The sequence below is a fragment of the Poeciliopsis prolifica genome, unplaced genomic scaffold, assembly GCF_027474105.1.
Source record: "Poeciliopsis prolifica strain line A6 unplaced genomic scaffold, Auburn_PproV2 SCAFFOLD012, whole genome shotgun sequence".
Taxonomy (NCBI): domain Eukaryota; kingdom Metazoa; phylum Chordata; class Actinopteri; order Cyprinodontiformes; family Poeciliidae; genus Poeciliopsis; species Poeciliopsis prolifica.
In genome coordinates, this window is record NW_026562387.1 from 1,485,001 (window position 1) to 1,500,495 (window position 15,495).

The following is a 15,495-nucleotide window of genomic DNA, read 5'->3' on the forward strand; positions in this document are numbered from 1 at the left end:
ACTCTCCTGTAAAGCTTTGACTGGTCAAGAATCAACAGTTGTTGTCTCCCATCTCAGCTGCAGAAGCTTGTGTTTCCTTCAGTGTAGTCATGGTAACCTGGTGTCAGCTGGCTTCAGCTATTTTTCAAAGAAGAATGTTTGTGAAGTTTTAATTTAACATTTAATTGTCGCTGTAAAGGTAAGTTGAAAGCTGGTTCTGAAGGTTGGCTCAGGGGCTGAATCCAAACGCACACCTTTTAGATTAAAAACGAAACATGAGCGTCTGTTATCAACAGTGGTTGACATTGTTGCTTTGTAGCATGAAGGTTCAGGGTTTGAACCTTGCTGATCTTGCTGATATGACTGGTTAACATGCAGTGACTTTTCATGCTGACGCCCCCTCTGTGTTGCAAAGAGGAAGTACTTCATCCTCTCTTTCTGGCTACCAGGGGAAGCCGTACCACTTTGACCGCGTGTTCCAGTCCAACACCACTCAGGTGCAGTTCTACAACGCTGTGGCTCTGAAGATTGTCAAAGGTAAGTCTTGATATCAGTTCAACACAGTAAAGTCTTGCAAGTTCAGAGTCGGTGCTGAAAGGGTTTTCTGAACTTTTCAGATGTTCTGGAGGGATACAACGGAACCATATTTGCTTATGGGCAGACTTCGTCTGGAAAAACACACACAATGGAGGTAATGCAAAGGAATGTTGGATACAGAGCTGTAAAACAGGAGCTGCTGGTTTCTTCTGTTTTTGCTTTTCTCATTCAGCTTTTCTTGTCTGAGATCATCCAACACACGGCAAACAAAAAAAAAATAAAAAAAAAAACACTACAGATGAGAAACAAAGTTATTGACATCCATCAGTCTGGAAATGGCAAATAAATCATTTCTTGGGCTTTCGGAGTCTAGAGAACGACCGTGAGAGTCGATGTCTATTAAGAAAACGTGGAAAAGTGGGGAACCTTCTGGAGTGGATGGAGTCAAGTTCATTTGTATAGAAATGTCTTATGGTCTTCAGCTAAAGACAGAAAGACAGAAGAGAAGAGAAATCCCCCAACTGCTGAAATCTGGCACCTCTCCATTTCTGTTTGCATTTCGTGAAGAAGGAAGTTGCGCTCATTTCTTCTTCAGAGGTTTTTAACGTTGTTTCCTCCAGTGGTTCTCACTACAGGCGGAGAGGTGAACAGGTTTTTCAGAGGGTTTGGTTCGTTTGACTCTGTGCAGTGCGAAAGTGAACCTCACCAGCTGAAAATGTAACAAATGTTGTCATTTTGGTCCTCAGTTGAACCGAGTCTACCGGACTATGAGGTGTGAAGACATTCTAAAATGAATTGGTGGATCTGAAACATTAAAGACAGACAAAAAAGTGAAAGATAAAACCTGTTTCCAGTGCCGTAAACTAAATTTAGTAGACATGTAGCGCATTCTGCCATCATTGCTCACTTTTTTTCTCTATATATTTTCCTCTGAAGGGAAAACTTCATGACCCAGATATGATGGGAATCATTCCTAGAATTGTCCAAGACATCTTCAACTACATTTACTCCATGGATGAGAACTCGGAGTTCCACATCAAAGTATGTAATCACCCGATCAAACGATGAGGAGGTCACATGTTGACAGTTTGTAAAGCTTCTCTTATAGAGCTTTTGTTTGGCAGGTTTCATATTTTGAAATCTATCTGGACAAAATTCGAGACTTGTTGGACGGTAGGCCTTTGGGTTTCTTGTGCCCTGCTTCAATGTGCTTTTACCTCCTGACTGCACACTAACTGCATCCACCTTGACTTTTCTGTACAGTAACGAAGACAAACCTGTCAGTGCATGAAGACAAGAACAGGGTACCCTTTGTCAAGGTGAGACGTCTCCTGGGTCCAATGGTGGGATTTTTTTTCTCCACGGTTTCCCTTGCACTATGTCATGGTCCTTCCCTTCATAACCAGGTCTCTGTGTGGCTGTGAGGTGGCTGAACACAGAGCTTCCTTGTGATGTGCCTTTGTGTCCGCAGGGATGTACCGAGCGCTTCGTGTGCAGCCCTGAGGAGGTTATGGATGCCATAGACGAAGGCAAAAACAACAGACACGTGGCCGTCACAAGTGAGTTCGCACACTGAGTGCCTTCAGAGCTGCTGGTTCTCATGGGTTCAGCCTCAGTGGGTCTCCTGACTGCCGCCACACTCAACGCCGAGCAGCCGCCTCCGCAATCTTTATTCCTTTACTTTTTCTAACATGTAACGAGGAGGGAATTTGAGAACACCTGGTCTTTTTGTGGGGGTGGGATGGGAGGTAACTAGTGCCTTGCAAAAGCATCCACACCCCTTCAGCTTTTCACTAAGAGACACCGATTGCCCTTTCTGGCCAATCGCCAATCCTTGGACTGATGATTCCAATTTTAGTTGATATTGATTTTTTTTTTTGGTGACATTTTTTGGTGTTTTCTAGGCCAGGCATTTATCCAAAAAAGTAAAAAATAAAGCTCAGAATTTTTTTGTAAAATGCTTTTATTGCTTGGCATCAATGCCAGAATTTATTCAACATACTTAATAGAGTTTAGAACAAACAAATTACATAAAAACAAGTTAATAGTTAAATAAATCTAAGATTGCAAGGAATTTAAACATAGTTTCCATGGCTACTGCCACAGAAAACTCAAACATCTCAGGTCATGTGAGCTAATGAAGCCCCCGATTGTGCTGGAGATAGACCAGCTCAGATATTTAGGCTGTTGATGGCAACATTTTATGCCATGTAAAGTTCAGATAATATGTCATTGTCTCACTAAAAATGTGTGAAATGACTCAAAACTACAGCAAAGGCCAGGAATTTTCCTCGAGGCGCAGTCGGAACCTTCATTTCTAAGTTAAAAGTTGAAAAAAGAAAGTGGCGCCACCACCTGGTGGCTGAGAGAGAAAACCATTACTTTCCACTTGATGGAAAAAAATACAATATACCAGAGGTCTCCATGTCTGAACTGTAAGATGAACAACACTACTCACCCAAAAACACAAGAAATTCAGCTCCAATTTGGCAAAAATTGTATCGATAAGTTGAATATGTTTTTGGATGATTTTCAGTCGGATCAATTTGTATGTATCAAGAGGAGGAAGAATGAACAATACACTGATACTTATTTTGTAGTGAAAGTTAGCTAGTTTTAGAAGCAACTTTATATTACATGTTGTTCAACATGTAATTTAAAGTAATTAAATTGGAAGGTGGGTTTGAGCTCCTTGAACAACATGTGACTATCTTAATATCTCTCCCCCCGCCCCCCCTCCACCACCCCCATTAGTGCCATGTCATTTTTCTGGATGATCCTCAGTTTGTCTCTGTCCACCTCAGACATGAATGAGCACAGCTCCCGGAGTCACAGCATCTTCCTCATCAACATCAAGCAAGAAAACACCCAGACTGAGCAGAAGCTGACCGGCAAACTCTACCTTGTCGATCTGGCAGGCAGTGAAAAAGTGAGACCCCTCCTCAACTTCTGAGCTAGCAGTATAATGTGAAGCATTGTCATAAAATTGGTTTGTTGTCAAGCATTTTTTTGTCAAGCATTTTTTTTTCCCAGACACAGAGATTAATGAGTCTTCTTGGGTTTGTTTTCTTGGCAGGTGGGTAAAACTGGAGCAGAGGGAACAGTTCTGGATGAAGCGAAGATGATCAACAAGTCCCTGTCGTCGTTGGGAAACGTCATCTCTGCTCTGGCGGAGGGCTCGGTGAGACGGCTCACACAGGATGATGTGGTGTCCAGATGCTGGAGGGCTTCACTGTCTGGGATATTGTTTCATAACCCAACACTATTTTAAACAGCTAGTAGATGTAAGCAACAGTGCCACCTGCAGGTGTGAGTTAGCTATCACTCAAACCCAATGTTTGTTTTTTGTACCATTTTGCATCGAAATTTGCAATAAACTCACTATTCTGTGTTAGAGTGGAAAAAAATGCGGGTCTAGCTGAATTTAGCTGAATTTTCAAACTTTGAGAATCTTCAAAAACTTTGTATGTTTTGGTTTAAAGGGACAGTAATTATAACAAAGGTCAGCTGACTTTATCAAAGGGCTTATTGTAACTCCAGCTACAACAACCTCAACTGTGTTAGAATGGAAGCATGTATTTTTTTATTTTTTCTGATTGGTATGACTTGTGGCAGAACACGTATGAAGTTTAAATTCCCGCTACATACAACGTTGTGTATGCAGCAATAATACATAACGTAGCAACATAAAGCAACAATTACAGTTGCTTTATGTTTTGCACTCTGTTCCAGAGCTACGTACCGTACAGAGACAGTAAGATGACCAGGATCCTGCAGGACTCCCTGGGAGGAAACTGTCGGACAACCATGGTCATCTGCTGCTCACCTTCTGCTTTCAATGACGCAGAGACCAGGTCCACTCTGCTGTTTGGACAGAGGTACACAGGCACACACAGAAAAGCTGTCTTGTATCGTTTGGTTTCATGAAGAGTTGCATTTTCCCCTCATTGGTCAAGTAGGAAAAGGACTTCTTGGCTAAAACATAAAACAAAAGCTCTGGGAACGAATGACATGAATGAGAACTGTTGACTTTCCTCAACAGGGCAAAGACGATCAAAAACACGGTGAGTCTGAATGTGGAGCTGACAGCAGAGCAGTGGAAGAAGAAGTGGGAGAAGGAGAAGGAGAAGAACAAAACTCTGAGGACCACCATCACCTGGCTGGAGGCAGAGCTCAGTCGCTGGAGGAAAGGTGATTTTACCATGGCTTGGTAAAATTAGACTCTTAAGAATTGCTGAGCTGAAAAATAACCCAACATTCATGTGAAGTTTACTTCTCACTCTGTACTCAGGCTATCATTATTAAAGAACTTTTAAAAGATGGAGAAGATACTTTTAAAAGTAGTGTAGACTTGATTTCCATTATTTTGTACTAAATCATTTGTTTGGGGCTTTATTTGTGGCCCTAAACTTTGGAACAGTTTACCTTTTGATATCCAGACCACTGAGGCTGTTAAGCCCTTAAAGTTTTTTTTCTCAAAGTCCATCTTTATTTTTTAGACATTTGCTTTTAGCACAGCTTGAGATTCATTTATAATGACAGTTTAGCTTATTTTTCTAGTTGAAACACAAAATATACCTTCACATGCATTAATACGCTCAGTGGAAACTATTTTAGCACTTCCACAGAAGTTAACACCCACAGTCTTCCATATCCACACTCTTTGGGAATCGGCCAATTAGCTTTGCAAACGCCAGCCAATCACATGTCCAGTAGCATTGCGCCAACATTACAAAGCAACTGTTACCTTATAAACTAAGGTACCTAAACTGTTGGGTTGAAGAATGAACTCAAAAGATTTTAGCGTGTGTAGACGGAGCAGCTCTTCAGTCATGCACAGGGTATTCCTGTCAATTCACTCTAAATCTGAGTCACACACTGGTTTATGTTTAGGTCCAAGACAAAGCATCCTTTGTCTTCACGTTAGCAGTGTCATGAGGAAAATCACAGCAGTTCTTAAAATGCGACCATGGCGAGACCAGGGCCAATCCCATTCTCACATAACACAAGAACATGATGCGGTTGCTGCCCCCTGCAGGAGAGAGCGTGCCAATGGAGGAGCAGTTTGACAAAGAAAAGGCTAAAGCTGAGATGGTGTCACTGGATGCTGTTCTCAACAACAATGAAAAGGCTGCACCCAAGCCGTCCCTGGGCAGCCTGCCTGGAGTGGCTCTCATGGGTCCAGAGAAGGAGAAGTATGAAGCAGAAATGGCCAAGCTCTACAAGGAGCTGGACGACAAGGTAACTGTTCTGACTCACTGCCTGTCGACGACCCAAGACCCACAGAAAACAGTCCAGGAACGTTATAGATTTCTGTATGGTTTGGCATGAGTGACTGGTGCAGTATTACTTCTTGATAGAAGATGGCGCAACTGACTTCTTAAAATAAGTAAAGGAGTGATCTCAAATTGGAGTCTTCTAGGGCCAGAGTGCTGCAACTTTTAGATGTAGGGATGCACCGATTGCAGTTTACTGGTCGACCATCGATCTTTAAGAAGCCAGATTTTCCGATTCCGATTTTGCCAGATACTGATTTTTTTCTCCGACAAATACAGTAAAAACATTGCTGAGTTGGCAACAGTAGGATAACTTTTAACAGCGAGCATGAAGACATTACCTGGCTAACAGTCAAACCTTTCCCACTGGAGAACAGAAGAGGACAGTGGTTGAGTTTTAGACCAAATTGTGATGTAAATAACATTGGTGAACAAGATCAAGATCAATGTTGGCTGATCACGGCTGATCACCAATCTCCCAAAACTAAGGAAACTGGGGCTGATTTATCGTTACTCCCTTTGTGCCTTGTCCTACAAACTGGAATAAAATGGTGAAAATGCGTCACTAGCATGCAGTCAAGCTCTATAGAGCTCTGCTAATGAGCTAATATTGGAGACAGCTGTGCTAAAGCAGAGACATCTAAATATTGCAGGACGGCGCTCCTGCAACTCTCCGATTATTGGATGACTTGTTTCATATCGTCCTGCTTTCCAGGACGATGAGATCAACCAGCAGTCCCAGGAGGTGGAGAAGCTGAAGCAGCAGCTGCTGGACCAGGAAGAGGTGATGCTTTGCTCTCTCTCTCTCTCTCTCTCTCTCTCTCCTTCCTCTCCCAGTCTGAATCCTGGGATTCACACCAACATCCTTTTCCTCTCCCATCAGCTGTTGGAGTCCTCCCGCAGCGACCACGACACCCTGCAGACGGAGCTGAACCGGCTGCTGTCTGAGAACGAAGCCTCCAAGGAGGAGGTGAAGGAGGTGCTGCAGGCGCTGGAGGAGCTGGCCGTCAACTACGACCAGAAGAGTCAGGAGGTCGAGGACAAAACCAAGGAGTTTGAGGCGCTTAGTGAGGAGCTGAACCAGAAGTCTGTAAGGCAGTCTGTTTGACAACAGCCTCAGGGGTTTGGAGTGCTGCCGGGAACGCTCTTCCTCACACTGACTGTTACCGCCTCCGTCCATCCTCAGAGCTCCTTGGCCTCCATTGACTCGGAGCTGCAGAAGTTGAAGGAGATGACCAACCACCAGAAGAAGAGGGTCACTGAGATGATGTCATGCTTGCTGAAAGACCTGGCTGAGATCGGCATCGCGGTGGGAAGCAATGACATGAAGGTGCGTCCCTCGTTTTCACATTACAAGAACATATCTGTGTTCTTCTGAATTAGAAAAGTTTTAGAAAAAAGGTTTTAAAAATGTTCTCCCTAAGTTTGACAGAAAATGGACTGTTTTTAACTTTATATCATGTTATATTCCTTCATCAAAACCAGACCTGGAGTGTTGCGTTGATTCTTTCATGCATGTTGGAGGACTATTGTAATCTCTATGGCAACCACTCACTGTGAAAAACACCTGGCTGGATCTCGCTCTGCCTCCAAGGACAAAGCTCCTCCTTGGAGCTGCAGTTTCTGAGCTTCTGCCTCACAGGCCACTGTGCTCCTTCAGACCAGCCAGCAGCAATTAGCAAACATCTAGAGGAACCGTGCATCTGTTCCTCTCATTACAGGAGGTACTTCTCAGTGCAACATTAATAAAAAATATTTAGGTGTCAATAGAGGAGCCATGTGGTGATGACTTTCTTAATGTGGAGTTTGAGAAAGAGCCAGAGTTTTTAAAAAGAAACAAAATTTCAAGGCGTTAAATTACAAAGTCAAATTTCTTGTAAGTAAAATTTGACATATAACAACTGAAGTTAGAATAGTTACTTAATTGTGCTGTAAAATAGCACAATGTGCCTGGAAAACACCAAAATACTGCCTGTTAAAGATGTGAATACTGTTGAAAGGCCACAAGATGGCGCTCCTACAATGTCTTTTCATGCATTTCAGACAGCTCACGTGCAGCTTGTTGAGCCAGAACTGCAATTAGTAGTTGATTGTTGTGGAAAAGTCTCCCAATTGGGTTCAGGCAACAGACTGAAAACCCTGATGAAGGACGTAACACAAATGTAACACTGTTCACATGAAAGGCAAAAAGAAAAGGGCTGGATTTACAAAGCATGTTTCCATCTGAAAATAACTATATAAACGCAGCATGGTGAGAAAATAAGAACATGATGATAATCTGGCTCACATGTTCAAAACTGGCTAAAAGAGGAACTTAAACATTTTATAGACAACTACATTTTCTACTGTTTCACTTATCTGAGTTTAGCAGGATGTCAGGCTGGAACACATCCAGTGTTCTGTGTGTTTGCTACTGACTTCTGTTATCTGTTTGCCAGCTGTAGGTTATATCAGTTGGAAGTTGCACAAGTGAAATTTCCTGTGATTTCACTGCTTGTTTTAGACAACATGCAAACATCTTTATCTGCAGAGGAGATAAAGATACAAACCCCTTCATGCCAGCACCGACATCAGATCACACACTAACGGTAGCCGTCGTTTCTCAACCTCTCAGCAACAGGAGAGCAGCGGGCTCATCGACGAGGAGTTCACCATGGCCCGGCTCTACATCAGCAAGATGAAGGCCGAGGTGAAGGCCATGGTGAAGCGCAGCAAGCAGCTGGAGAGCAGCCAGGCCGAGAGCAGCCAGAAGCTGGAGGAGACGGAGAGCGACCTGTCCGCCTGCAAGCTCCGCGTCTCCCAGGTAACCGCTGCTCCATCCGTCCGTCCGTCTGTCCATCTGTCTATCGTATGCCAAACATGTCTGCACAAGCTCACGGAGACCATGTGTGTGTTTCTCGTGTGTTGTTTCTCCTCTCCTGTCAGTATGAGGCTAAGATCAAGTCCCTGACAGACAACCTCCAGAATGTGGAGCACAAGAAGAGACAGCTGGAGGAGAACGTGGACCTCCTGAACGACGAGATAGTCAGGATCAGAGCTGAGGGTGAGCGAAACAGGGTTAGCTTCAAACTCAGACACAGTTCACGTGACGCCATTTGACGTAAAGTCAAGATTAGAACGACTTGACTGAGATAAACCCTGAAAAATGTTCCCCCTTTGGTTGCAATTCAATTTGGATGCATTAAATAATTTGTAATAGAGGCCAAATATTTAAATCTCCATTGGTGGTTAGATGTAAGAGATTGAGGTTCAATTTGGCCCCATTTGTGTGGGAAGGGTAATCCTAAATATAAAGGGGCCGAGCATCAGCCTTGTGGAATACCTGATCTCTACAAAGTTAAATTAAGTAATATTAAACCATCAAACAACTAAGAGTCCAGCCCTTTAGTTCACCAAAAAAACTAAACTATGATGAACAAATTCTTCAGGTTTTAAGGCAAGACTAAAAGGTTTCCTTGAAATTAGGAGAAAAAAAATTTGAATATTGTGACAATAAAGTCGTTATATTAGAATAAAGACACAATAATGTGAAAGCAAAACTTCAGTTGTTGTCAAGTAGCTTTATTTGTTATTATTCTCGTAAAATTACTTACCCATTCTCCTAATATGCCACTATTTTCTGGTAATATTATGACTTTATTCTTGTATTATTAAGACTTTGTACTTATATTATGACAACTGTAATATAATATTATGACTCTTCTTCTATTACTACCATTTTATTCTCGTATTGCTACAACTGACTTGTGCTCATGTGAAAATGAGTATTTCAACAAGATACAGATCCAAAACATCATAATCAACACAGAAAGTATTCACCAAATTTTAGTGAAACTTCTGCAAAATTATTTTACTTTGTGTTTTTTTGTTTGTTTGTTTGTTTGTTTCAGAGAAAGTAAATGCCATGGAGAAAGAGAATGAGATCCAGTCTGCCAATGAAGTCAAGGTATTCTACGCTTCTCTACTTTCGCTTCTTAACCTTGATGTGACACGGGACAACATGTCTGCGTGTGTGTGTGTGTGTGCGTGTGTGTGTGTGTGTGCGTTTGTGTGTGTGTGTGTGTGTGTGTGTGCGTTTGTGTGTGTGTGTGTGTGTGTGCGCGCGTGTGTGTGTGTGTGTGCGTGTGTGGTGTGTGTGTGTGTGTGTGTGTGTGTGTGTGCGTGCGTGTGTGTGTGTGTGTGTCCAGGAGGCTGTGGAGAAGCAGATCCAGTCTCACAGAGAGGCCCATCAGAAGCAGATCGGCAGCCTGAGGGACGAGCTGGACAGCAAGGAGAAGCTGATCACGGAGCTGCAGGAGTAAGAGCGACGTCTGAAAACCTCCCCAACGCTGTCGTTGGCGAGCGTGCAGCTGTGCTGAATGTGTTCCTGCGGTCCCTGCAGCTCCAACCAGGAGATCGTCCTGGAGCAGGAGAGGCTGAAAGTGGAGCACGAGAAGCTGAAAGCAGCCGACCAGGAGAAGAGCCGCCAGCTGCAGGAACTCACGTAAACGTTGCCGTTTGATCAAAAGGGAAGCTGTTGCTATCGGCATGACAACCTGTAGGTGGTAATAACCCGATTGCTGCCCCGCAGGCTGCTGCAGGACCGACGAGAGCAGGCCAGGCAGGACCTGAAAGGACTGGAGGAAACTGTGGTCAGTTATTACCTCCATCATTTAACAAGGAGACAAATTTGCTTTGTACATATTTCTGATCTGACATGGAGAGGATTTGGGTTGGGATCAGAAGTTACAATCATTCAAAAAAAGAGAAGAAAATCTGCTTCTTTTATTCTTAAGATTCTCCTAGAATATTTACAGATGTGTAAAACCTCAGACCTGGCGACTCTTTAGCCGTGTTTCCATCTAGCTTATTTTTTTACCTGGAAATTTTTAAGCAATGCATTAGAAAAGGTTGATGGAAACAGCTAAATTTGAAATAGCTTGCTCAATTTCTCAAAAAATGTCGCTAGAAAAAGTTGGACAGCCAGGAGAAGCCGATCACTTCAACAACTGTTTAAGTTCCACATCGAAATGAATTCCTTCTTACGTTTATTCGCAGCGATTGTTAGAGGCACCAATAACTGTGTCGATTTTTCTTGGACATTTTGTATTTAATACAAATAATCGGTTCAGTTTGAGATGATGCTAGCCTGTGTTGGGGGTTTCTGCACATCTTTAGCAAAACGTGTGTGTGTGTTATTGAGAACAGATTCATTCAAGTCTATTGTTCTCAGAAGTGCATTAAAAACTAGGTAGTGAGGAACAACGGATGCTTTTGATGGCTATGTTCACCCTGAACATTTAATTATTGGGGGTCACCAGGGTGTAGCCAGTGTCTCCCCCAACGACTGCTCTAGATAGACACTGAAGGAGGACAAGGAAAGAATGAAGGAATTGATTGGTTGACTGATTGATTGTCTACTGAGGTCTAATAATGGACAAGCTTAATCTTTTCTGCCACCCTTTTCTTTGCTCTGTGTCTCTTTTTTTAGGCTCGGGAGCTGCAGACACTCCACAGTTTGCGGAGGCTTTTTGTGCAGGATTTATCCAGAAGAGTAAGAAAGGTAGAACTTGTCATGTTCTATTTTGTCTTTCCACCAAAACACGCGTGCTTTCCACCAAAACACGCGTGCTGCCTGCTCTTTGAAAGCCACCGACACGCCATTGCCACGTGGTGACCATCAGCAGCGATCAGACGAAACGTCTTTCCATTTTGCGCTGCTGTGGCGCTGAGCTTCATTTGCACCATGATGATTTTTTAATGAGTCCGGGGAACACAACAGACAGCGTCTGTGATAACTAGGCCATCTGATTCTTGAAAGGCGGCGGATGTAAATCGGGGGCCCGGGGCTCCGGCGCGGCGCTCATCTTCAGCCGTCAGCCCGGGGCAGATGGCAGCGAGATGAAAAGAGGCACATCCAGGCTTTTCCCGTTCACTCACACAAAAATGCAAATCTGCTGCTAATCATGTCCTTTAGCCTCAGATTTAGAGCCACTTTTAAAGGCTCGGCCTGATAGGTTTGCAGTTGTGTAAAATAAATAGATTGGGGTTTGGGATTATAACGTGCCAAAATGTGACAAACTTAAAGGTGCAGTATGCAACTTTTATACAGAAAGTATATTTTTCTTTTACAAATGTGTTGAGACTTTCACATATGACAGATAATTTGTGAAAAAAAAATCAAGATCCTCTGTTATTTCCCAATGCTCCCAGTGGCATCTGAAAACAGCCAATCAGAGTGAGGAGGCGGGCCCTTGTCGTCTGCTACAGTGAGCTAGCAGAGTCTGTTGTGAATGCTAAGACTAGTTAGCTAGCACAGTCACCGACAACAGCAGGTAAGAGTTCTTCCTCTGAGTTGTTTCTCTACCATTATTAAAATTAGCAACAAATACATGGATATGATTAACAGCGCTAAGACCCTCTTCCTGGCTCTGATTGGTTGTTTTTGATCAGGAGTGGTGCATTTCTTTAGACAAAACTGGATCTTTCCACATATTATCTGTCTCATACTAAACTGTATCGACACTGTGAAGGTTTTAACAAACATGTAAAAATATTTTTATAAAAGTTGAAACTCTTTGCTATGTTTGGATAGAATGGGCAGGACATGGATGACTCGGAAGCCTGCGCTGCTCAGAAACAAAAGATCAGCTTCCTGGAGAGCAACCTGGAGCAGCTCACCAAAGTTCACAAGCAGGTAAAAACTCACAAGCACCCTGCACCCCTCCACCTTAAGTCCCTCCACACCCCTCCCACACACACACACACACACACACACACACACACACACACACACACACACACACTCGCTCCTCATACAGCAGTCTCCACCTTTAGAGGCGTTTTGACTAACAGTTCACTCTCTCTTTGCAGCTGGTGCGAGACAACACCAACCTTCGCTGTGAGATCCCCAAAATGGAGAAGCGCCTGCGTGCCACAGCGTCGCGAGTCCAAGCACTGGAGGCCGCCCTGAAGGAAGCCAAGGAGAGCGCAGCCCGCGAAAAGAAACGTTACGAGGAAGAGATGGAGCGCATCAAGGACACAGTCAAGCCCAAAAACATGGGCAGGAGACCCTCTGCGGTCATAGGTGGGCAAAACTGTAGTAATATGATGATCGGAAACCAGGGGGTGCTGTAATGTAGTAGGTCTGTCAGGTTCAGGTAAGCTGTATATACTTCTGAAGCCAGAGTGAAGAGTATCACATGTTGCAAATTTGTCAGGAATTGTAGCTTCTCTTTGGACCCATGCTTTGGCTTTCTTTACAAAAAACCAACTCAAATCAGTCCTGAAAAAGAAAGCAAAGTCTTTCATTAGATATTCAAATACTTCTCTTCTTATTTTTTAAAATTGTCGGCCAACTTTCAAAACCCGAGAGACTTGAATTAAAATTCCAACACACAAACTGATTTCACTCACCAGCATTCAGCATTCACAAAACCTCTCAAGGTCAAATGTGATTTCAGAGAATACAAAGATGGCCGACGCAGAAAAAAAATCTAAATCAGCTGGTTTAGTTGTGCTTTAATGTGCATTTAAACACACTTCTCTTGATTGAAATGTTATAACTGATGCGTTGTGTCTTTTTGTCAAACCCAGTGAAGCCTATCAGACCGGGCCAGCTGCCCGGAGCGTCTCCCTTGATTGGCATCAACCGGGCACTACTACTGCAGAACAGCCAATCTGATACCATTGGAGAGGACAATGACAGGTAGTACCAGAACACATCAAGCTCCATCAGTCTGTTTCTCTAATGAACAAATTTCTCTGAAAAACACAAGAGGAAGCAAAATAACTTGAGTAAGCAGAAAGAATTCACTTTCCTTTTCTTTTACCTCACAGCAGTTAAGGATCTTCAGACAGATGCCCAAACTGGAAGCCAGAACCTCAAACCAGCAGACTGCACTAAGTCCTGGACACTCTGCACAAATCCTCCAGTGTCAAAATGTGTACATACTGTATAGAAAAGCACCGCAGCTCTTTAAGGCTAACAAGCTGCTGATGCAAGCAAGATTGTTGCAAATGCCCTGAAAATTCTGCTTCTACCGTGAGAACTTTGTGTTCGTTTCAGCCGCATATTAATCATCAGCTGGTAAAAGAAAGCGAGCCGACGCTGCACTAAAGACCTCTAACGTGGCCGTTTACACGACATTGTCGCCAAGTCAACACGAACCCATTCAACCGCAGGGTAGAACAAATCCACGTGTGGATGTGGCGTCATTTCCTTCAGCTGAATGGAAACAAAACTGAAGTTATTATTTCTTGACCTACGCAGCAGCTTCAGTTATTACAGCTGGAAACAAGAGATCAGGCCCAAAATCTGGGTGCAGTGCTGAACTCTGACCCGAACCTTCAGAGCCACACAAAGATAGTCGCAAAGTCGGCCTTCTGTCACCTGGAGAACATCTCCAGGATGAGAGGATTCATGTCCCAACATGATGAAGAGAAACTCATCCATGCTTTCGTCTTTAGTTGCATTAACTGTAGGTCTGTCGCCATATTTGACGAAATATATCTATGTCTTCACTTAACAGAAGCTGAATGAAACAAAGGATAAAAAGAATCAATTTTCCCAGATTTAGTTTTTGTTTTCTAAACATAATAAATTGCAGTTTGAAGAATCTCAATATTTGTGGCATTATTTCCTGATAATGTTAACTTTAAATCATCATTTAAAGTTACATATTTAAATGATGATTTTATTGCATTCCATGGAATCCATATTTCCATTCTGGAAAGCAAGAATAGCGGAATCCCATTTGTGCTTCCATCTCTCATTTCCTCCTCACACTGACAGGCTGAGCTTCTTTTCCCTGCTGTGGCTCTTTTTCAGACAAACATTCCTACATTATCCTGAAATCCTGCCCGCTTGTTCTTTGTCCTGAGGCTGATGTCAGTCAGTCTGCAGTCTGGGTGAGTGTTTTCCACTGAAGGCCTGCTTTGCTCTTGGATCATGCGAGCATTAAATCATTCATGATCTTGCTCTGATGGTGAAACCACCCGCCGTGTCTGCCAAAGAGCAGTCAGCGCCGACGGGAGGGGCCGCGGGGAAACTTTACGCGCTCAAGATCTGAACAACGTGAACGTTAAAGCCGGGATTTTGCGTGTTGTAATCAATCGTTGGAGGCGCGACGGGATGAAAGGAGACGTCAAACATACTCCAGCTGGAGCAGAGAGTTTCTGGAGGTGTCGAGCCGGGAGGCGCGCGGGCCACGGGGCCACGGGGCTCCGGATGCGCCCCGTCAGCGCTGACGGACAGACGGGCGGGATGTGAGAGACAAGCCCGGTGTTCGCTGAGGAGAGACCGCAGCGGGATCAAGCTGCTGAGTGAAGCTCCAATCACATCCGCCAGGAGCTCCAAAATAAAAGCAGGAAACTTGAATGAATTGGGAGTTAATTGAAGCTTTAAAAAAACCTAAAGGCCTAATAACATTTAATTATGTTTATGTGTTGAATTGCTTGACTTGATATTAAAGTTTTGTAAAATATTGTTTTGTGTGTGAATGCAGATAACAAATACATAATCATCTAAAAAATAAATACAGCAAACTCACCTCTCAACACAAAATGTTTTTGCACATATCAAATGACTTAGATACATCATTTTGCATGCCTAAAGTGTAACATACACTATCAACATGCGAATTGTAGGTATCTTGAAAATATTACAAAGCAGTGGCATTACAAGTTTGAAGCAAAAAGTTCTGTTCTCCAAATCGGAAGAATA

General features: G+C 43.3%; 1 protein-coding gene across 2 annotated transcripts in view; it reads left to right on the plus strand.

Moving 5' to 3' along the window:
* LOC129364888 (kinesin-1 heavy chain-like) overlaps positions 1 to 15,207 on the plus strand; it is a 16,630-nt gene extending 1,423 nt beyond the window's left edge. The window contains exons 2-26 of one of the 2 annotated variants that reach the window (XM_055037817.1): positions 429 to 516; positions 597 to 670; positions 1,453 to 1,557; positions 1,641 to 1,689; positions 1,780 to 1,835; positions 1,988 to 2,075; positions 3,321 to 3,445; positions 3,593 to 3,697; positions 4,249 to 4,394; positions 4,559 to 4,707; positions 5,555 to 5,757; positions 6,508 to 6,576; positions 6,676 to 6,882; positions 6,979 to 7,122; positions 8,407 to 8,595; positions 8,718 to 8,835; positions 9,683 to 9,738; positions 9,980 to 10,089; positions 10,174 to 10,275; positions 10,363 to 10,423; positions 11,263 to 11,334; positions 12,367 to 12,468; positions 12,645 to 12,858; positions 13,368 to 13,479; positions 13,611 to 15,207. In XM_055037817.1, the coding sequence (XP_054893792.1) occupies positions 429 to 516; positions 597 to 670; positions 1,453 to 1,557; positions 1,641 to 1,689; positions 1,780 to 1,835; positions 1,988 to 2,075; positions 3,321 to 3,445; positions 3,593 to 3,697; positions 4,249 to 4,394; positions 4,559 to 4,707; positions 5,555 to 5,757; positions 6,508 to 6,576; positions 6,676 to 6,882; positions 6,979 to 7,122; positions 8,407 to 8,595; positions 8,718 to 8,835; positions 9,683 to 9,738; positions 9,980 to 10,089; positions 10,174 to 10,275; positions 10,363 to 10,423; positions 11,263 to 11,334; positions 12,367 to 12,468; positions 12,645 to 12,858; positions 13,368 to 13,479; positions 13,611 to 13,617 (2,751 nt within the window). In that variant the 3' untranslated portion in view covers positions 13,618 to 15,207. The remainder of the gene's footprint in view (positions 1 to 428; positions 517 to 596; positions 671 to 1,452; positions 1,558 to 1,640; positions 1,690 to 1,779; positions 1,836 to 1,987; positions 2,076 to 3,320; positions 3,446 to 3,592; positions 3,698 to 4,248; positions 4,395 to 4,558; positions 4,708 to 5,554; positions 5,758 to 6,507; positions 6,577 to 6,675; positions 6,883 to 6,978; positions 7,123 to 8,406; positions 8,596 to 8,717; positions 8,836 to 9,682; positions 9,739 to 9,979; positions 10,090 to 10,173; positions 10,276 to 10,362; positions 10,424 to 11,262; positions 11,335 to 12,366; positions 12,469 to 12,644; positions 12,859 to 13,367; positions 13,480 to 13,610) is intronic. The other variant, XM_055037818.1, reaches the window with a different exon arrangement.
* The last annotated feature ends 288 nt before the right edge of the window (positions 15,208 to 15,495 follow it).